The sequence below is a fragment of the Barbus barbus genome (genome assembly GCF_936440315.1).
Source record: "Barbus barbus genome assembly, chromosome: 47".
In the NCBI taxonomy this organism is placed as follows: Eukaryota; Metazoa; Chordata; class Actinopteri; order Cypriniformes; family Cyprinidae; genus Barbus; species Barbus barbus.
Window position 1 is genome coordinate 13,319,315 of NC_136725.1, and position 21,177 is coordinate 13,340,491.

The window sequence follows — 21,177 nt, forward strand, 5'->3', positions numbered from 1 at the left end:
AAGAAGGTTCTCAACGATTTCAAAGTGACGTCTTGTAAAGGGAAAGCAGTAAATTCAAGATCCTTTAATCACAGTAAATACAAAATGTTGCGTTTCAAGACACGACAATAATGAACGATCTGAAAGCGTTTCCTCCTTTCCTCTCTCTCTTTCTCTGTGAATATGGGATGATGGGGCAGGGTTTAAAATTCACACAGACAAAGTGCTACGTTGACAAACAGCGGCCCTGTGAGTCTAAACCGAGGACTACAAAACAAACTACAGATGAAATCACAACAAATGAAGTTTTAGCAGGAAGTGTTTTTCAAAACATTTGTAGAAAAAATTATAAAATAAAAATTAAAAATAGTAGTAGCAATATTATTTAAAAAATCTAGTTATTCTGTTGGCATGGTTTTGATTTAGCTAATGGAAAGAAAATTTGACCGTTACTGTCTAATTTTAATAACCTGGCAAGACTACACTATGGCGCTGTCCAAGATGTGGTCCTGAAAGTGGCATGATCTAAATTGACACCTTTCTATGACAGCTACATATAATAAAAAAGATCATGTTATTAATGTTTAACATTAATGCTTCATGTAATTGGTTTATCGATGTTTTCGTACATTTTGATTTTGTTTGATTTGTTAAGTATAAAGCATTGTTCTTACCAGTGCTGAATATTCACTTTCCAAACCGTTATTTTCCTTGACTGCGCGCTGCATCGTCTCAGTGAAACTCGGGTCCACCACTAAAACGTTCTTCCCACCGAGTGTAGAAAACTTACAGTCACTCTTCCTCGAGTCAGTCGTCATGCACACTTCATAATTATACCCGTGTGGCAGAGTTCCAGTGACTCCTGTGTCTGCGTAATGCGGTGGATAGTACGGAATAACAGGCAGATTGGGCTGATATAAGAAGCGAGATTGTCTCCATCTGTAGATGTTTACTGATATTATAATAACCACACAAGTTATAAATAAGAAAGAAACAGCAGCCAGTGCGAGAACTAAATAAAAGGTCAGGTTGTCGTCATACTGTTTTTCATGCGTAAAGTCTGTGAACTCTGACAGCACTTCAGGAAAGCTGTCAGCCACAGCCACGTTAATGGAGACCACAGCTGAGCGAGAGGGCTGTCCGTTATCCTCCACAACAACAGTCAGTTTTTGTTTGACAGCATCTTTATCAGTCACTTGTCGCACAGTTCTGATTTCTCCATTCTGTAAACCCACTTCAAACAGCGCTCTGTCTGTAGCTTTCTGTAGTTTATAGGAGAGCCAGGCATTCTGTCCTGAGTCCACATCAACAGCCACCACTTTAGTGACCAGATATCCAACATCTGCAGCACGAGGCACAATCTCAGCCACCACAGAAGCACCAGTCTGTACTGGATACAGAACCTGAGGAGCGTTGTCATTCTGATCTTGAACAGTAATTTTCACTGTCACGTTACTGCTAAGCGGAGGAGAGCCTCCATCTTGTGCTTTTACCCGGAAGTGGAAATCTTTCAGCTGTTCATAGTCAAAAGAGCGCACAGCTGTAATCAGTCCGCTGTCAGGATGAACTGACACATATGATGAGACAGAGACTCCATTAACAGTGCTGTCTTCTAGAATATAAGAAACACGGGCATTCTGATTCCAATCAGCATCACTGGCTTTAACTGTAAATATAGAGAGACCAGGTGTGTTATTTTCCAGCACGCAGGCCTCATAGTGACTTTTCTCAAAGACAGGAGCATTGTCATTCACATCTGATATTTGTAAAGACAGAGAGGCGCTGCTGGAGAGTGCAGGCACCCCCTGATCAGAGCATGTGACACTGATATTGTATTCAGCATCTCTCTCTCTGTCCAGTTGCTGCTCTATACGCAGGCTGATGAAATTACTGGATGATGATATAAGAGCAAATGGAATATTGTCATTTATGATGCAATGAATCTGACCATTCACACCTGAGTCTGCATCATCTACCTTCATCATAGCAACAACTGTGCCAGGTGTGGAGTCCTCAGACACAGAGTTTGACATAGAGAGTAAACTTATCACGGGTTTGTTATCATTAATGTCCAGCACATCAATAATTAACTTACATGAATCAGAGAGCCCCCCTTGATCTTTAGCCTGGATATCAAGCTCGTAATGATTTGCTTTTTCAAAGTCAACAATGCCATTTAAAGTTACCTCGCCACTATGCTGATCAATAATAAATATGTTTCGCTCAGTGCTTGCAATGTTGTACGTCACATAACCATTAGATCCCTCGTCTGCGTCAGTGGCACTGACTGTGGTCAGTTTAGTCCCTTTCAGAGCATTTTCAGTTAAAATGGCTTTGTATACCTTCTGCGTAAACACAGGAGCATTATCATTAACATCTAATATTGTAACATGTATTTGAACAGTTCCAGATAACTGCGGATCACCGCCGTCAAAAGCGGTTAGCAATAACGTAACCACTCCTTTCATTTCTCTATCAAGTGGTCTCTGCAAAACCATCTCGACGTTTTTATCTCCGCTTTCTTTACTGTGCAGTTCAAGGATAAAATTATCAGTTGGTTTAAGAGAATAGCTTTGAAGACCATTAATTCCTACATCGGCATCCACAGCTTTCTCTAACATGAATCTCGAGCCCGTTACAGCGGATTCACTGATTTCAAACTCAATTCGCTTTTTCTGGAAACTGGGTGGATTATCGTTTATATCCGTAATTTCAACCGTAATCGTATATAATTCCATGGGGTTTTCCAAAATCAGCTGAAGATGCAAAGCGCACGGGGTTGTTTTTGCACAAAGAGACTCGCGATCCATTTTCTCTGTGATGAAGAGCAAGCCAGTTTCTTTATTGAGACCAATATATTCAGTACTGTCGCCTGTATATATGCGAGCTTTTCCTGACCTTAGTCTTTGGAAATCCAAGCCCAAATCCTGCGCGATATTTCCCACAGTTGAGCCTTTAGCCATTTCTTCTGGAATGGAGTAACTGACCTGTCCTCGTGCCGAATGAAGCAGGGCGACGGAAAACAATACCGAGTACCACATTACGACACCAGGCATTTTTTTCTTCGACATCACTGACAAACCACAGAGAAAAAGAAGGTTCTCAACGATTTCAAAGTGACGTCTTGTAAAGGGAAAGCAGTAAATTCAAGATCCTTTAATCACAGTAAATACAAAATGTTGCGTTTCAAGACACGACAATAATGAACGATCTGAAAGCGTTTCCTCCTTTCCTCTCTCTCTTTCTCTGTGAATATGGGATGATGGGGCAGGGTTTAAAATTCACACAGACAAAGTGCTACGATGACAAACAGCGGCCCTGTGAGTCTAAACCGAGCACTACAGATACAATCTTAACAAATTCAGTTTTGCAGAAGGCGGTTTTTCAAAACTTTTGTGGAAAAATAAATAAATAGTAGTAATGTTGTTGAAATATCTAGTTAATCTGGTGGAATGGTTTGGTTTAGCTAATGAAAATATATAATTTGACCGTTACTGTCTAATTTAATAAACTGGCAAGATTTATATGGCGCTGTCCAAGATGTGGTGCTGAAGGTAATCTAAATTGATACTTTAGCATGACAATTACAGATAAGAAAAAACAAATCTTAATAATGTTTAAAGTTAATGTTTAGTATAAATTGATTAACAATGTTTTTGTACATTTTGATTTTGTTTTGTTAAGTATAAAGCATTGTTCTTACCGATGTCGAATATTCACTTTCCAAACGGTTATTTTCCACGATTGCGCGCTGCATCGTCTCAGTAAAACTCGGATCCACAACTAAGACGTTCTTCCCACCGAGTGTAGAAAACTTACAGTCACTCTTCCTCGAGTCAGTCGTCATGCACACTTCATAATTATACCCGCGCGGCAGAGTTCCAGTGACTCCTGTGTCTGCGTAATGCGGTGGATAGTACGGAATAACAGGCAGATTGGGCTGATATAAAAAGCTAGATTGTCTCCATCTGTAGATCTTTACTGATATTATGACAACCACACATGTGATAAATAAGAAAGAAACAGCAGCCAGTGCGAGAACTAAATAAAAAGTCAAGTTCTCGTCATACTGTTTTTCATGCGAAAAGTCTGTGAACTCTGACAGCACTTCAGGAAAGCTGTCAGCCACAGCCACGTTAATGGAGACCACAGCTGAGCGAGAGGGCTGTCCGTTATCCTCCACAACAACAGTCAGTTTTTGTTTGACAGTATCTTTATCAGTCACTTGTCGCACAGTTCTGATTTCTCCATTCTGTAAACCCACTTCAAACAGCGCTCTGTCTGTAGCTTTCTGTAGTTTATAGGAGAGCCAGGCATTCTGTCCTGAGTCCACATCAACAGCCACCACTTTAGTGACCAGATATCCAACATCTGCAGCACGAGGCACAATCTCAGCCACCACAGAAGCACCAGTCTGTACTGGATACAGAACCTGAGGAGCGTTGTCATTCTGATCTTGAACAGTAATTTTCACTGTCACGTTACTGCTAAGCGGAGGAGAGCCTCCATCTTGTGCTTTTACCCGGAAGTAAAAATCTTTCAGCTGTTCATAGTCAAAAGAGCGCACAGCTGTAAGCAGTCCACTGTCAGGATGAACTGACACATATGATGAGACAGAGACTCCATTAACAGTACTGTCTTCTAGAATATAAGAAACACGGGCATTCTGATTCCAATCAGCATCACTGGCTTTAACTGTAAATATAGAGAGACCAGGTGTGTTATTCTCCAGCACACAGGCCTCATAGCGACTTTTCTCAAATACAGGAGCATTGTCATTCACATCTGATATCTGCACACGGAGAGCGACACTGCTGGAGAGCGCTGGCACTCCCTCATCAGCACATATTACACTGATGTTGTACTCAGCTTCTCTCTCTCTGTCCAGTTCCTGATCTGTTTGCAAGCTGAAGAAATTGCTAGACGGAGAAGTAATAGAAAAGGGAATATCGTCGTTTAAGACACACTGAACCTGACCATTTACACCTGAATCGAGATCATCAACATTTAGGACTGAAACAACAGTACCAGACTTTGACGCTTCAGATATTGAATGGGAACTAGACACAATATTAATACTAGGCGAATTATCATTAATGTCCAGAACATCGACAATTACTTTGCATGCATTAGAGAGTCCTCCTTGATCTTTTGCCTGAATATTAAGTTCATAATGGCCCACTCTTTCATAGTCCATCTGACCGTTTAATTTTAATTCACCACTTTTTTCATTAATAAGAAACATGTCGGCCACATTTTTGTTCATTGTGTCGGATATGTAGTACGTCACTATACTGTTGGATCCTTCGTCTTCATCAGACGCGCTCACCACTGTTAATATAGTGCCTTTTGGTGCGTTTTCTGCTATGGTGGTTTTATATATTTTTTGCGTAAAGACAGGAGCATTATCATTAATATCTAACACAGCAATGTGTATCTGTACAGTGCCAGAGAGCACCGGATCGCCTCCATCAAACGCTTCTAACAACAAAGTAAATGAGCTTTGAGTTTCTCTATCAAGTGGCCTTTCTAAAATCATCTCAGCGTTTTTACTACCGTCTTCCTGATTGTGCAGTTCAAGCCGGAATCTATCAGTAGGTTTCAGCGAGTAGCTTTGAAGATCATTTGTTCCTACATCCGGATCGAAAGCTCCCCCGAGCATAAAACCAGCACCCGCCGCCGCCGATTCGCTGATCTCAAATATAAAGTCATTTTTCTCGAAACTGGGAGCGTTATCGTTTATATCCGTGACTTCTATTGTAATCGTGAAGAATTCCATCGGGTTTTCCAAAATCATCTGAAGATGCAAAGCACACGGAGTTGTTTTTGCACAAAGAGACTCGCGGTCCATTTTCTCTCTGATAAGCAGCAACCCAGTGTTTCTATTCAGTTCGATGTATTCCGTGCTGTCTCTTGTATAAATTCTCGCTTTTCCTGACTTCAGTCGTGATGAATCCAAGCCCAAATCCTGAGCAATATTTCCCACTATGGATCCCTTTGCCATTTCTTCAGGAATCGAGTAACTGACTTGTCCTCGCGCTATGTGAACCAGAAGAGTCAAAAACAGCATAGCGCATCTTATCATTGCATCAGGCATTGTCTCAGTTGCACCGATGATCGAATGAGCAATAACAACCTATGAGTGCAACCTTTAAGCGTATAAATGAAATGAAAATGTATTGACTTGAATTATGGATTGTACTCGGCTACTTGTTTTCTACAGAAAATCAGTGCAAGAAAACAATATCTGCGATGGTAGCTTTTCTTTCTTTCTCTCTGATATCATGTGATGCTGGGGGAGTGTCTGTAAAATAAACAGTTCCTCCTCCATTTGTCGACTTACAGCGGCCCTCTGAGTGTAAATTTGGAATTGCAAATCAAGTTTATGCCTAAAGAGAATTTTATCAACGGCGTGTATTCTTTTCTAGGCCTATTAATCACTTATGTAAAACCAGTCATCTGAATTTCCCAATGATTAAACAAATGACTATATTGGAATCAGAAAGGCAAAAGTGAAGAATAAATCTAAAGGTAATTTAGCAAAAGTATAATACTTCCAATCAAATCACATAATGAAGACCACAGTCCTCTGTTAAATAGTAGCAGACAACTTCACAAGAGGCGCTGTTCAACAAAGTGGTGCTGAAATGTGTCAAAATGCCTCTGGCAATGTACCAAAATAATTCCGTATTTTCCAATAATTCACATTCTTATTTATTTATTTATTCATTTCACGCAGCCTACATCAAAATATGACGCTTAACCCAATGCAGTCTTATTGTGACTCATTGGTCCACCACTAACGTCATTTCGACTACAAAAAAAAAAAAAAAAAAAAAGAGGGGACAATTCTCTGAGTCTTACAACACATCAAACAATTTGCAAGAACAAACTTTGTGACGGTCATGCACACTTAAGAGTTTCATTTCCTTTTCGAACAAACATCAACTTTACAGGCATCAATGCGAAACTTTACAGTTTTATATTTAATTGTTTGATACGATCTTGAATAACTCGAAATAACGCTAGTAATAAGCAACATAAGGAAAAACAATGTGACTTGTGCAAAAGTTCGAGATACATGTATTAGAATGAAAAGTTTATATATATATATATATATATATATATATATATATATATATATATATATATATATATATATATATATATTATTGCTTATTCACGGCCCAAAACTACACGAGATCACATAATCGCTCAGTTCTCCAAGCCTGTTTATTTATGGTCTACTTGAGCAGCCATATTGTTTGTCTTTTCCGTTAATAAATAATAGTACATTTAATAATAATAACAATAATGATATTAAAAGTCTAACGAAACCTTTCTTACCGATTCTGCAGAGCCAAAATCTTCGATGGAACTATTTTTCTTGATCGTGCGCTGTATCGTCTCAGCAAAACTCGGTTCCACCACTAAGACGTTCTTCCCACCGAGTGTAGAAAACTTATAGTCACTCTTCCTCGAGTCAGTCGTCATGCACACTTCATAATTATACCCGTGCGGCAGAGTTCCAGTGACTCCTGTGTCTGCGTAATGCGGTGGATAGTACGGAATAACAGGCAGATTGGGCTGATATAAGAAGCGTGATTGTCTCCATCTGTAGATCTTTACTGATATTATGACAACCACACATGTGATAAATAAGAAAGAAACTGCAGCCAGTGCGAGAACTAAATAAAAAGTCAAGTTCTCGTCATACTGTTTTTCATGCGTAAAGTCTGTGAACTCTGACAGCACTTCAGGAAAGCTGTCAGCCACAGCCACGTTAATGGAGACCACAGCTGAGCGAGAGGGCTGTCCGTTATCCTCCACAACAACAGTCAGTTTTTGTTTGACCGCATCTTTATCAGTCACTTGTCGCACAGTTCTTATTTCTCCATTCTGTAAACCCACTTCAAACAGCGCTCTGTCTGTAGCTTTCTGTAGTTTATAGGAGAGCCAGGCATTCTGTCCTGAGTCCACATCAACAGCCACCACTTTAGTGACCAGATATCCAACATCTGCAGCACGAGGCACAATCTCAGCCACCACAGAAGCACCAGTCTGTACTGGATACAGAACCTGAGGAGCGTTGTCATTCTGATCTTGAACAGTAATTTTCACTGTCACGTTACTGCTAAGCGGAGGAGAGCCTCCATCTTGTGCTTTTACCCGGAAGTGGAAATCTTTCAGCTGTTCATAGTCAAAAGAGCGTACAGCTGTAATCAGTCCGCTGTCAGGATGAACTGACACATATGATGAGACAGAGACTCCATTAACAGTGCTGTCTTCTAGAATATAAGAAACACGGGCATTCTGATTCCAATCAGCATCACTGGCTTTAACTGTAAATATAGAGAGACCAGGTGTGTTATTCTCCAGCACACAGGCCTCATAGTGACTTTTCTCAAAGACAGGAGCATTGTCATTCACATCTGATATCTGCACACGGAGAGAGACACTGCTGGAGAGCGCTGGCACTCCCTCGTCAGCACATATTACACTTATATTGTACTCAGCTTCTCTCTCTCTGTCCAGTTCCTGCTCTGTTTGCAAGCTGAAGAAGCTACTAGACTGAGATGTTATGGCAAAGGGAATATTCTCATTTATGACACACTGGACCTGACCATTTACACCTGAATCAAGATCATCAACATTTAGCATTGCAACAACAGTACCAGACTTAGAGCCTTCAGGTATGGAATGGGAACTAGACAGAATCTGAATACTAGGCGAATTATCATTAATGTCCAGCACATCGATAATTACTTTGCATGCGTTAGAAAGCCCCCCTTGATCTTTTGCCTGAATATTAAGTTCATAATGGCTCAACTTTTCATAGTCAACCTGTCCGTTTAATATTAGTTCACCAGTTTGCTCTTTAACAAGAAACATGTCGGCCAAATTACTGTCCATTGTGTCAGATATATAGTACGTCACTACACTGTTGGATCCTTCGTCTGCATCAGACGCGCTCACCACTGTTAATATAGTGTATTTTGGTGCGTTTTCTGTTATAGTTGTTTTATATATTTTTTGTGTAAAGACAGGAGCATTATCATTATTGTCTAAGACAATTATGTGTATCTGTACAGTGCCAGAGAGCACCGGATCGCCTCCATCAAACGCTTCTAGCAACAAAGTAAGTGAGCTTTGCGTTTCTCTATCAAGGGGTCTTTGCAAAATCATCTCGACGCTTTTACTACCGTCTGCCTGATTGTGCAATTCAAGCCGGAATTGATCACTCGGTTTAAGCGAGTAGCTTTGAAGAGCATTTGTTCCTACATCCGGATCGAAAGCTCCCCCGAGCATAAAACCAGCACCCGCCGCCGCCGATTCGCTGATCTCAAATCTGAAGTCCCTTTTCTGGAAACTGGGAGCGTTATCATTTATATCCGTGATTTCTATTGTAATCGTGTATAATTCCATCGGGTTGTCCAAAATCATTTGAAGATGCAACGCACACGGTGTTGTTTTTGCACAAAGAGATTCGCGGTCCATTTTCTCTCTGATGAGCAGCAACCCAGTGTTTCTGTTCAGTTCGATGTATTCCGTGCTGTCTCTTGTAAATATTCGCGCTTTTCCTGACTTTAATCGTTGTAAATCTAAGCCCAAATCCTGAGCAATATTTCCCACTTTCGATCCTTTTGACATTTCTTCAGGAATGGAGTAACTGACTTGTCCTCCCGCTATGTGAATCAGAAGAGTAAAAAACAGCACCGAATGCCTTATCACTGCATCAGGGCCAGGCATTGTCTCAACTGCACAGATGCCTCAAAAAATACAAAACAATCAATCCTTGTATCCTTCGAATATATTAAATTCCAAGTGTAATAATAAACTCCGTACACGGCGACGTGCGATCAAATAGAAGTATCGTGTAAAAAAAAACGAGGTGGCAGCTGTATTGCCTTTTTCTCCGTGATTGTGTGATACTTGGGGAGGGTCTGTGAAATACAGTTTCTCCACTGTTTGATGACGAACAGCGGCCCTCTGAGTGTAAATAGGGAACTGCATATCAAAGTTATATCCTTATACATATAGCGCATTTTATCAACGAATATTATTTTCTAGTCCTATATCACATTGCAAATAAATCAGTTATTATTATATGAATGTCACACTGTCTGTATTCTAAAACATTTTGTTGATTAAATAAAAAGATTGACATGTATGTTGGATGTGAAAATTATCACTCACCATATAAGTGAATATTGCAGGTAACATATTTTAGGTTAAATTACAACACAATGAAGGAAACCATAGTCTTCTTTAGTAGCACATCTAGTTAGGCGCTGTTCAGTACAAGTGGTGCTGAACGGTGTCAAAGCGCCCTTGCGTTTTTATAACTATTTTATAATTATTCTACATTTTTCGATTTTTAGCTTGAACAAATGTTAACCTGTTATCTACATGTAGATCTACGTGAAAAATATCACACTGATTTTTTTTCCCCCTTCCATTCACGGCAATTCATAATACAGTCGGAACTTCGTCAACGACCAAAACATTCTAAAGAATGAGTACATAGAAAATTATAGGGTCACTCTCTCTTCACATACACTTAGCTAAGACTCTGACAACAATTCCCGTCATTAAATTTACAGGAATACATTTTGTGAACTCCGTCTAATCTCTGTATGCCACACACTAAACGCTGTATATAATAAGTATAGTCATCGTCCTTGAGTCAGTTGTCATGCACAACAAAACAATTCATGAACTAAGTCCATTTTCAAACAAGCATATGAATATAACACCACCTATGGCAGCTATACAGCATTCTAGTCTATTAATCGATAGGCTACAGTCTCAGATATTGTATCCAGCACTGAAAGGAACATGGCAAGTCTGTGACAATTTTACGTTTTCGCAAATTTGTATAAATTCTTACAATCTCATTCGTACTTTTTCGTTTCTGCTCACGTCCCACTGAGGTTTATGTTTAGGTGTGCAGCTTATGTTGGCATTAGGATGGTAATAAAGTATGTTTTGTTTTACTTTACACCATGGATGAAACAAGATAGTGCTCATGTAAATATTAATTAGATTAATGCACTTGGAAGGTGAATATAGTATGATTATATAGAGTATCAATTAATAGACAAAGCGGAATGATATAGGTAGACTAATACTTGGTCTGATAGCTGCAATGTTCTGATCTTGTGCTCTTAGAAAATTTATATTGTCATGGTCTACTTGATTCGCCTTATATTAAATTTTCTCAGTTAAAAATAAACAAAAAGAAATAATAGTCCCAAAACTTTCTTACCGATTCTGTAGACCGGAGATCGTCGATGGAACATTTTTTTTTGATTGTGTGACTATAGTTTCAGCGAAACTCGGGTCCACCACTAAGACGTTCTTCCCACCGAGTGTAGAAAACTTAGTCACTCTTCCTCGAGTCAGTCGTCATGCACACTTCATAATTATACCCGTGCGGCAGAGTTCCAGTGACTCCTGTGTCTGTGTAATGCGGTGGATAGTACGGAATAACAGGCAGATTGGGCTGATATAAGAAGCGAGATTGTCTCCATCTGTAGATCTTTACTGATATTATTACAACCACACAAGTAATAAATAAGAAAGAAACAGCAGCCAGTGCGAGAATTAAATAAAAGGTCAGGTTCTCGTCATACTGTTTCTCATGAATAAAGTCTGTAAACTCTGACAGCACTTCAGGAAAGCTGTCAGCCACAGCCACATTAATGTATCCTCCACAACAATAGTCAGTTTTTGTTTGACCGCGTCTTTATCAGTCACTTGTCGCACAGTTCTGATTTCTCCATTCTGTAAACCCACTTCAAACAGAGCTGTCTGTAGCTTTCTGTAGTTTATAGGAGAGCCAGGCATTCTGTCCAGAGTCCACATCAACAGCCACCACTTTAGTGACAGATATCCAACATCTGCAGCACGAGGCAAAATCTCAGCCACCACAGAAGCACCAGTCTGTACTGGATACAGAACCTGAGGAGCGTTGTCATTCTGATCTTGAACAGTAACTTTCACTGTCACGTTACTGCTGAGCGGAGGAGAGCCTCCATCTTGTGCTTTTACCCGGAAGTAAAAATATTTCAGCTGTTCATAGTCAAACAACCCGGTCTCATCCCAACTCGTCACATATTGACGCTTGGTTTTGGCGTCGCCAAAAGAGCGCACAGCTGTAAGCAGTCCGCTGTCAGGATGAACTGACACATATGATGAGACAGAGACTCCATTAACAGTGCTGTCTTCTAGAATATAAGAAACACGGGCATTCTGATTCCAATCAGCATCACTGGCTTTAACTGTAAATATAGAGAGACCAGGTGTGTTATTCTCCAGCACACAGGCCTCATAGCGACTTTTCTCAAATACAGGAGCATTGTCATTCACATTTGATATCTGCACACGGAGAGAGACACTGCTGGAGAGCGCTGGCACTCCCTCATCAGCACATATTACACTGATATTGTACTCAGCTTCTCTCTCTCTGTCCAGTTCCTGCTCCGTTTTCAAGCTGAAGAAACTGCTGGAAGACGCAATAGCAAATGGAATATTATCATTAATGTAGCATTTAACCTGGCCATTCAACCCGGAGTCAAGATCATTTACATTTAGCATTGCAACAACCGTTCTAGGTCTAGACTCCTCTGATATTGAGTTTGACATAGATACAATGTTTATTGCTGGTTTGTTATAATTTATATCAGTGAGATCAATTATAACTTTACATGAATCAGACAGTCCTCCTTGGTCGCGTGCTTGAATGCTAAGTTGATAACGACTTGACTTTTCAAAGTCAGCTGAGCCTTTTAAGATTATTTTCCCTCTTAGTGCATCAACCATGAATAAATCATTTACATCTCCAGTACTTGACATGTAGTAAGTTATTATCACATTTGAGACTTCATCCGCATCAGAAGCGCTGACGGACGTGATAACGGTGTCTTCAGGTGTATTTTCAGGAAGAGTGGCTTTGTACACCCTCTGACTAAACACGGGTGGATTGTCATTAGCATCTAGCAGTAACATGTATCAGCACAGTGCTGGTCAGCTGAGGCTCAGCTCCATCTACTGCTGTTAACAACAAGGACAACTGCTCTTTGTTTTCACGGTCTAGAGCCTTTTGTAGCACCATCTCCATGTTTCTGTCGCCATCCGTTTGACTTTGCAAACTTAATACAAAATGATCTGTCGTTTTGAGAGAATAACTCAGATGACTATTAGATCCGACATCCAGATCAATCGCATTGTCCAACATGAAACTTGCTCCGATTACAGCAGACTCGCTTATTTCAAATGTAATCTCACCTTTAGGAAAACTCGGAGCATTACCATTTATGTCGATAATTTCCACTGTGACATCATACCATTCCATTGGATTTTCCAAAATCAGCTGAAGGTGTAAAGCGCATGGAGTCGTTTTAGCACAAAGAGCCTCGCGGTCTATTTTCTCCTCGGTGAGAAGTATCCCCCTCTTTATTCAATCCGACGAATTCGGTGTTGTCTACAGCAAATATGCGTGCCTTCCCTGACTTCAGTCTTTCTAAATCCAAACCCAAGCCTTGAGAAATATTTCCAACGACCGACCCTTTTGGCATTTCTTCTGGAATGGAATAGCTGATCTGCCCTCTCACTGGGTATCGAAACAGGATCATAAAAAAACGCTGCAGCGTGTCACATTACGAAGCTGGCCATTTTCCGTCGTTCTTTAGATCCTCAAGATCAGTCAATTTTGTTACAAAATAAGTACGTTAAACATGAAAGCCCGACCTTAACATGAAATCTACAATACAATCAGGATATCCATCTACAGTACATCCGGCAAAATAATTGTTTCGAGTCAGGCTTTATTTCGCTGTTCTCTGACATCACTGGATTTTGTGGGTAGGTCTGACAGACTGACTGCGTTGTGTTGATCAACAGCGGCCCTACGAGCCTTAACTAAAAATTGCTATAGTTTGTTTCAGACATATCAGAGCAGAGCACAAGTGATCTGTCAAACTACAAGTTCGTTAAACCGTAAAAAATATCCTAAACAGGTGCCACGTTGATACAAAAATCCAAATATTTTTAATTCGTAATAAATTACATTAAATTATATTAGTCGTGGATAAATTGCAAGTCAATTTTATTAAATATGTAATATACTTTTGTAGTATACTTTAAGTATATATATATATATAATTAAATTATAAAGTATAAACAAACAAAAACAAACAAACGAATGACTGTGAATAATAAATAAATGAATTATAGAATGAATGAATGAATGAATGAATGAATGAATAAATTAATAAATTAATACATGCATACATACATAGTAAATAAATAAAGCTGTGATTTTACTGAACTCCAAAAAAGGTCAAAACTAATTATTACTGTTTGGCGCTGTCCAATAAATGGTGCTGAAACGATTTTGCAGTGTCACAAAATTACCACAAAAGTAAACTACTACTACTAATAATAATAATAATACTAATAAAGTATGCCACGAAATGCATACTGTAGTCATAGAACACAGAGACTACAAACACTTTTTAAGAAAATTATTTAAGGTGTCTTCTTACCAATTCTGAAAGACTGTTTTCTTCCTTAAAGTTATTTTCCTTGATTGCCCACTGCATCGTCTCAGTGAAACTCGGGTCCACGACTAAAACATTCTGTCCACCGAGTGTAGAAAACTTGCAATCACTCTTCCTCGAGTCAGTCGTCATGCACACTTCATAATTATACCCGTGTGGCAGAGTTCCAGTGACTCCTGTGTCTGCGTAATGCGGTGCATAGTACGGAATAACAGGCAGATTGGGCTGATATAAGAAGCGAGATTGTCTCCATCTGTAGATCTTTACTGATATTATAATAACCACACAAGTTATAAATAAGAAAGAAACAGCGGCCAGTGCGAGAACTAAATAAAAGGTCAGGTTCTCGTCATACTGTTTTTCATGCGTAAAGTCTGTGAACTCTGACAGCACTTCAGGAAAGCTGTCAGCCACAGCCACGTTAATGGAGACCACAGCTGAGCGAGAGGGCTGTCCGTTATCCTCCACAACAACAGTCAGTTTTTGTTTGACCGCATCTTTGTCTGTCACTTGTCGCACAGTTCTTATTTCTCCATTCTGTAAACCCACTTCAAACAGCGCTCTGTCTGTAACTTTCTGTAGTTTATAAGAGAGCCAGGCATTCTGTCCAGAGTCCACATCAACAGCCACCACTTTAGTGACCAGATATCCAACATCTGCAGCACGAGGCACAATCTCAGCCACCACAGAAGCACCAGTCTGTACTGGATACAGAACCTGAGGAGCGTTGTCATTCTGATCTTGGATTATAATGTCCAAAGTCACATTAGTGCTGAGGGGTGGAGAGCCACCATCTTGCGCTTTCACACGAACACGAACACTTTTCATTTGCTCGTTGTCAAAACCGCGCAGTGCGTGAACCACTCCACTGTCAGCATTTACTGATATAAAAGAGGAAACAGGGGATCCACCCACTGTAGTGTCATCTAGAAGATACGAAATACGAGCGTTCTGGTTCCAGTCATCATCTTGAGCACTCAGAGTAAATATGGACAAACCAGGTTGATTGTTTTCAGTAACATATATAGTGTAAACACTCTTTTGAAACCTGGGAGGATTGTCATTAACATCTGATACTTTCAGATTTAAAGTTTTCTGACTAGAAAGCGCAGGAGACCCTGAATCTGCAGCTGTGATAGTGATATTATATTCTTCCACACGTTCACGATCTAAAGCAGCATCAGTGACTAAAGTGTAATAATTACGCAGTGAGGACTGTAGTTTAAATGGAGTATTTCTATCAATTGTACAGACAACGTGGCCATTGTCTCCTGCATCTACATCCTTGACACTGAAAATAGTGATAGTGGTGCCAGAAGGTGCATCCTCACTCACTGGGGTAAAAAATGACATAACACTGATTGTTGGTGCATTGTCATTTACATCAATTAAATCAACTATGACTTTAGCAGAGTCTCCCAAGCCGCCTTGGTCCTTTGCTTCTATATCAATTTCGTATTTCTTTGCTTTTTCGTAGTCAAGAATCCCGGTTAGTGTTATTACACCAGTGCGTTCATCCAACGTAAAAATATGGCCGATGATTTTCATGTTCGTAAAGCTATAAGAGACCAAACTATTTATTCCACTGTCTGCATCACTTGCGTTAACCGTAGTTATATAAGTTCCAATGGGCGAAGTTTCTGCTATTGTTGCTCTGTAAACTGACTGGTTAAATACTGGCGCATTGTCATTTGCATCTAGTACATTTACCTCTATTTTTACGTTACCTGATCTCTGAGGGTTTCCTCCATCGATTGCTGTGACAATGAGGGACAATCGTGGATGCTGCTCTCTATCTAGAGGCCTTTGGAGGACCATTTCAGCATATTTTACCCCACTTTGTCGTGAATGCTGTTTTAAAACAAAATTCTCATTCTGTGATATGATATAATTTTGAATACAATTAAAACCCACATCAGGATCATCTGCACTTCCCAGTTGAAAACGAGCTCCAGGTGCGGCCGATTCACTTATTTCAAAATGAATTATATCTTTAGGAAAGCCTGGCGCGTGGTCGTTTACATCCAGTATTTCCACTGTAACATGATGTAGTTCTACTGGATTATCAAGTATTATTTCAAATGTGAAGCTGCACGGAGTGGTTTCAGCGCAAAGCTGCTCTCGGTCAATTCTCTCTTTTACAACCAAAATCCCTTTGTCTGATTTCAGCTCTACGTACTCAGTGCTGTCTCCAGACACGATACGAGCCCGACCCGAGCGCAGTCTTTGAACATCCAGACCGAGATCATGAGCTATATTTCCGATCAGCGACCCTTTCTTCATTTCCTCTGGAATGGAGTAACGAATCTGTGCGTTTATGTTTGAGATCGAAAAAGCAGCCATGATGAATAAGACCCTCCATAAGAAAATGCGATCCAATGGCTGTCCTCGCGATTGGTAATAATGAATCCTCCTATATACTGTAATCACAAACATTTTTTAATTGACAAACTGTAGAAGATGTTCAGCAACTGAAATATGCACAAATGCATCCAGTTTGTTTGCCATTAGCCAGTGACTGTCTCCCTTCATCGACTCGAGTCTCCTCCACAATCTCCTACCAGCATCAACACAGCTCCACCAAACACAGGCGATCACCTACATGCGTTTCTATAAATCAACAGCGGCCCTTAGAGTTGAAAATGAGAAACGACAGTAATTAAAACTATGGAATGTTTCAGAATTAGAATCATGAAACAAATAATTAGACATAAACAGACAATAGTCTTCGAAATTTAACGTAAATGTTAATCTTATTGTACACTGAGTAAAGCAAATATAAATAATCTGTCATTTTTTCTAGTTAGGGAAAATAAATTCAAATAAGAGCAAAAAAAAAAAATAATAATAATACCGCATAAGTGTGATTTAGTTGTAATGTCACAGAAAGAACCATACAGTCCTTTATGTTTATGTAATGCTTTACGGCAAGGTTCGGCTTGTTAACATTAGTTATTGCGTTAGGTGTGAACTAACAGTGAAAATAACGGTTTTACAGCATTTATTAATCCAAGCCAAAGTTACGTTATCTTTGTCTTTGAAATTAAATAATATTAAAATATGCAACTTCAACTGTTAAAAAATATATTGAAATATAAATGGAAATTAATAGTAGCCTATTTTGTAAATAAATAAATAAAATAAAAACGTTTATTTTTAGTTATAGAAACTAATGTTAACTTAGACTTAGACTTTATTGAACAGAGTTGCAGATTTAATAAGGTCTAACAGTATTTCTTAAAAAAAAAAAAACACTTCAGCAGTTTAAAGAACGAGTGATCTTACCATTTCTGGTGACTCGGGATCTTGTAAGAAGTTTTTCTCCTTCATTGCGCGCTGCATCGTCTCAGTGAAACTCGGGTCCACCACTAAAACATGCTGTCCACCGAGTGTAGAAAACTTGCAATCACTCTTCCTCGAATCAGTCGTCATGCACACTTCATAATTATACCCGTGTGGCAGAGTTCCAGTGACTCCTGTGTCTGCGTAATGCGGTGGATAGTACGGAATAACAGGCAGATTGGGCTGATATAAGAAGCGAGATTGTCTCCATCTGTAGATTTTTACTGATATTATTACAACTACACATGTGATAAATAAGAAAGAAACAGCAGCCAGTGCGAGAACTAAATAAAAGGTCAGGTTGTCGTCATACTGTTTTTCATGCGTAAAGTCTGTGAATTCTGACAGCACTTCAGGAAAGCTGTCAGCCACAGCCACGTTAATGGAGACCACAGCTGAGCGAGAGGGCTGTCCGTTATCCTCCACAACAACAGTCAGTTTTTGTTTGACAGCATCTTTATCAGTCACTTGTCGCACAGTTCTGATTTCTCCATTCTGTAAACCCACTTCAAACAGCGCTCTGTCTGTAGCTTTCTGTAGTTTATAGGAGAGCCAGGCATTCTGTCCTGAGTCCACATCAACAGCCACCACTTTAGTGACCAGATATCCAACATCTGCAGCACGAGGCACAATCTCAGCCACCACAGAAGCACCAGTCTGTACTGGATACAGAACCTGAGGAGCGTTGTCATTCTGATCTTGAATATTGATAGTTATTGTCACTTCAGAGCTCAAGGGCGGGGATCCTCCATCTCGAGCAGTCACGTTAAAAACAAAAGATTTTAACTGTTCAAAATCAAATGATTTAAATGCACGAATGGTGCCAGTAAGTGAATCTACAGATACGAGAGAACTTAATGGTGCACCACGCATGCCTTCATCCTTCAGGAAGTAGGACAATTGCGCATTGGGACCCCAGTCAGCATCATTTGCTTTAACAGTAAGTATAGTGAGACCAGGAGAATTATTTTCACGTACAAATGTTTTATATTCCTCAAACTCGAATACTGGAGGATTGTCATTGACATCAGATATTTTCACATTAAGTGTTTTGTTTGCGTAGCGCGCAGGACTTCCTTGGTCTGATGCCAAGATTGTTATATCATATTCAGCAAGACTTTCTCGATCAAGCATATCACCAGTAACCAAAGAGTAATATTCTGCTAGAGAGGACTCAATTTTAAAAGGTATGTTTTGATTTATTGAGCATTGAACAAGACCATTTTTACCTGAATCTGCGTCCTCTACGTTAATGACGGCTACAGTTGTTCCCACTGGGGAATTTTCAGGAAGGTTGTTTGAGAACGACATCAGCTGAATGGTTGGAGAATTGTCATTCTCATCAATTACATCTATAACAATTTTACAAGTATCCGACAGGCCTCCTTTATCTCTCGCATTAATATTTAATTGAAATCTATTTTGAGATTCATAATCTAAATAATTAAGAAGTCTAATCTCACCTGTATCTGTGTTTATCCCAAAAAGCTCACTTGCTTCCTTGCTAGCAACAGCGAAGGAATAGGAAACGTGGCCATTTATACCTTCGTCAGCATCAGCAGCACTAACAGTACCGATGACAGTGCCAGCAGGTGAATTTTCACTAACTTCGGTTTTAAATACTGACTGTTTACACACTGGGGCATTATCATTGGCATCCAGAACAGTAACCTGAATTTTGACAGTGCCTGATTTCTGAGGTGATCCACCATCATTTGCCACAAGAACCAATTGAATCTCATCGCGTTCCTCTCTATCTAGTTCTCGTTGTAAAACCATCTCAATGTATTTGTTGCCATCGGTCTGACTATGCACCTCCAGTTTAAAACTATCAGTTGGATGTAGTTTATAACTCTGTATACCATTTAGACCTACATCTGTATCTATAGCGCTGTCTAAAGGAAAGCGAGCTCGTAAAACCGCATTTTCTGTAATGTTCAAATTAACCATTTCTTTCGGAAATAACGGAGCATTATCGTTTATATCTTGCACCTCAACTGTGACTCGATGGAGCTGAATAGGGTTTTCAACGATAAGATCAAAGCTGAAGCTGCAAGGCGTCGTTTGCTTACAGAGCTCCTCGCGATCTATCCTTTCTTTAACTACCAGTGTCCCTTTGTCTCTGCTCAGATCGACATACTGTCGTCCGCCCTTTGTAACGACGCGAGCTTTTCCAGAAATGAGTCTACTTATCTCTATCCCCAGATCCTTAGCGATGTTTCCAACGAATGATCCCTCTGGCATTTCCTCCGGGATTGAATATCTCGCATTGCAATATATGACGTCCACTCCGTAAAAGCAGAGAATGAACAACACAATCTGCCATTTTGAATGCGCGGAAACCATCCATGGATTCTGTGAACTGCCCGATAACCTTAAGAAAACCATCCTGATAAGCTGTGTCTCAAACGAAGTTGGAACAAGTATGAATGATCATTATAATCATCAATACAAAATAACGTATTTATGTTATTTTCATCGAAGGAACACTGCACATGTCCAACCTACAAACGCGTCAATAAGGAATGGACTGCGCTCTACCCAGATGTTAATCAACAGCGGCGCTCAGAGCTTCAAAGTGGCAAATACAAGACCAACAGCCTTAATGCTACTGTTACAAGCCAAAGTGCAATATCACTTCTGTTCCACTAATATAATATCAATAAACATATAGAACTCCGTTATGTTTATATACATGTGAACCACAAGCTGATTAATAGCAGGCAACACGACAAAAAAAAAAAAAAAAAAGATCATTCCAGCACCATCGGAATGAACAGCACCCGACAAATTTAATCCAGAGAACAATGTTCGATTCTCACGCTCTCACAAAAAGCTCCAACGATAGGAAAAGTATAGAGCTTTAAGACATATTCTTAAGAAAAGTCTAAAAACTCAAATTATCTTGAACACTTGACATGTCCTATTGACATACTAACTGTAGGTATTCTTTAATTATTATTTTTAAAAAAAATTTTGCTTTCACTTATTTTTCCCTCCCCACTCTAGCCTAGTAATTATTTGCATATTTATTTTTTAAATGTTAATGTCTTATTAGGAGGAATATCTTCATTTTATTCCATATAAGATTATTTGAAATCATTTGCTAAATAAATAAATGTTTATTTTGTTCAGGCAAAATTTGATCAAATAAACTGATAATTGTATTTCTGTTGTTGTTTTCATCAGCTAGCATCATCTACAGATAAACTAGCCAACATCTACGGTTTTAACATGTTAGAGTATTATGAAACATGTCTCTTTAAATACTGGTTTGAATGACATCAAAACG

The 21,177-nt window shown here is 39.5% G+C and overlaps 2 protein-coding genes and 1 pseudogene across 8 annotated transcripts in view; all 3 read right to left on the reverse strand.

Moving 5' to 3' along the window:
• LOC306866132 (protocadherin gamma-C5-like) overlaps window positions 1-21,177 on the reverse strand; it is a gene marked incomplete at its 5' end in the record, with an annotated part of 92,278 nt that overhangs the window by 45,262 nt on the left and 25,839 nt on the right. Inside the window, one exon of one of the 6 annotated variants that reach the window (XM_079411169.1) lies at window positions 17,829-20,417. The exons of the other annotated variants lie outside the window; for them this stretch is intronic. Coding sequence (XP_079267295.1) covers window positions 17,829-20,273 — 2,445 coding nt within the window. Of the gene's footprint in view, window positions 1-17,828; window positions 20,418-21,177 lie in introns of those variants that run through there. 6 annotated transcript variants of the gene reach the window in all.
• LOC306865782 (uncharacterized protein) lies at window positions 95-8,892 on the reverse strand (the record flags this gene model as incomplete). The annotated part of the gene is made up of 4 exons (XM_079410586.1): window positions 95-154; window positions 654-3,052; window positions 3,700-6,115; window positions 7,327-8,892. 4 exons carry the CDS (start codon window positions 8,890-8,892, stop codon window positions 95-97), a joined length of 6,441 nt encoding a protein of 2,146 aa, XP_079266712.1.
• Window positions 11,245-16,886, reverse strand: LOC306865783 (annotated as a pseudogene). The gene is made up of 3 exons: window positions 14,529-16,886; window positions 12,123-13,625; window positions 11,245-12,071 (listed from the first exon to the last, which is right to left on the reverse strand). The product of its transcript is annotated as an uncharacterized misc_RNA (transcript).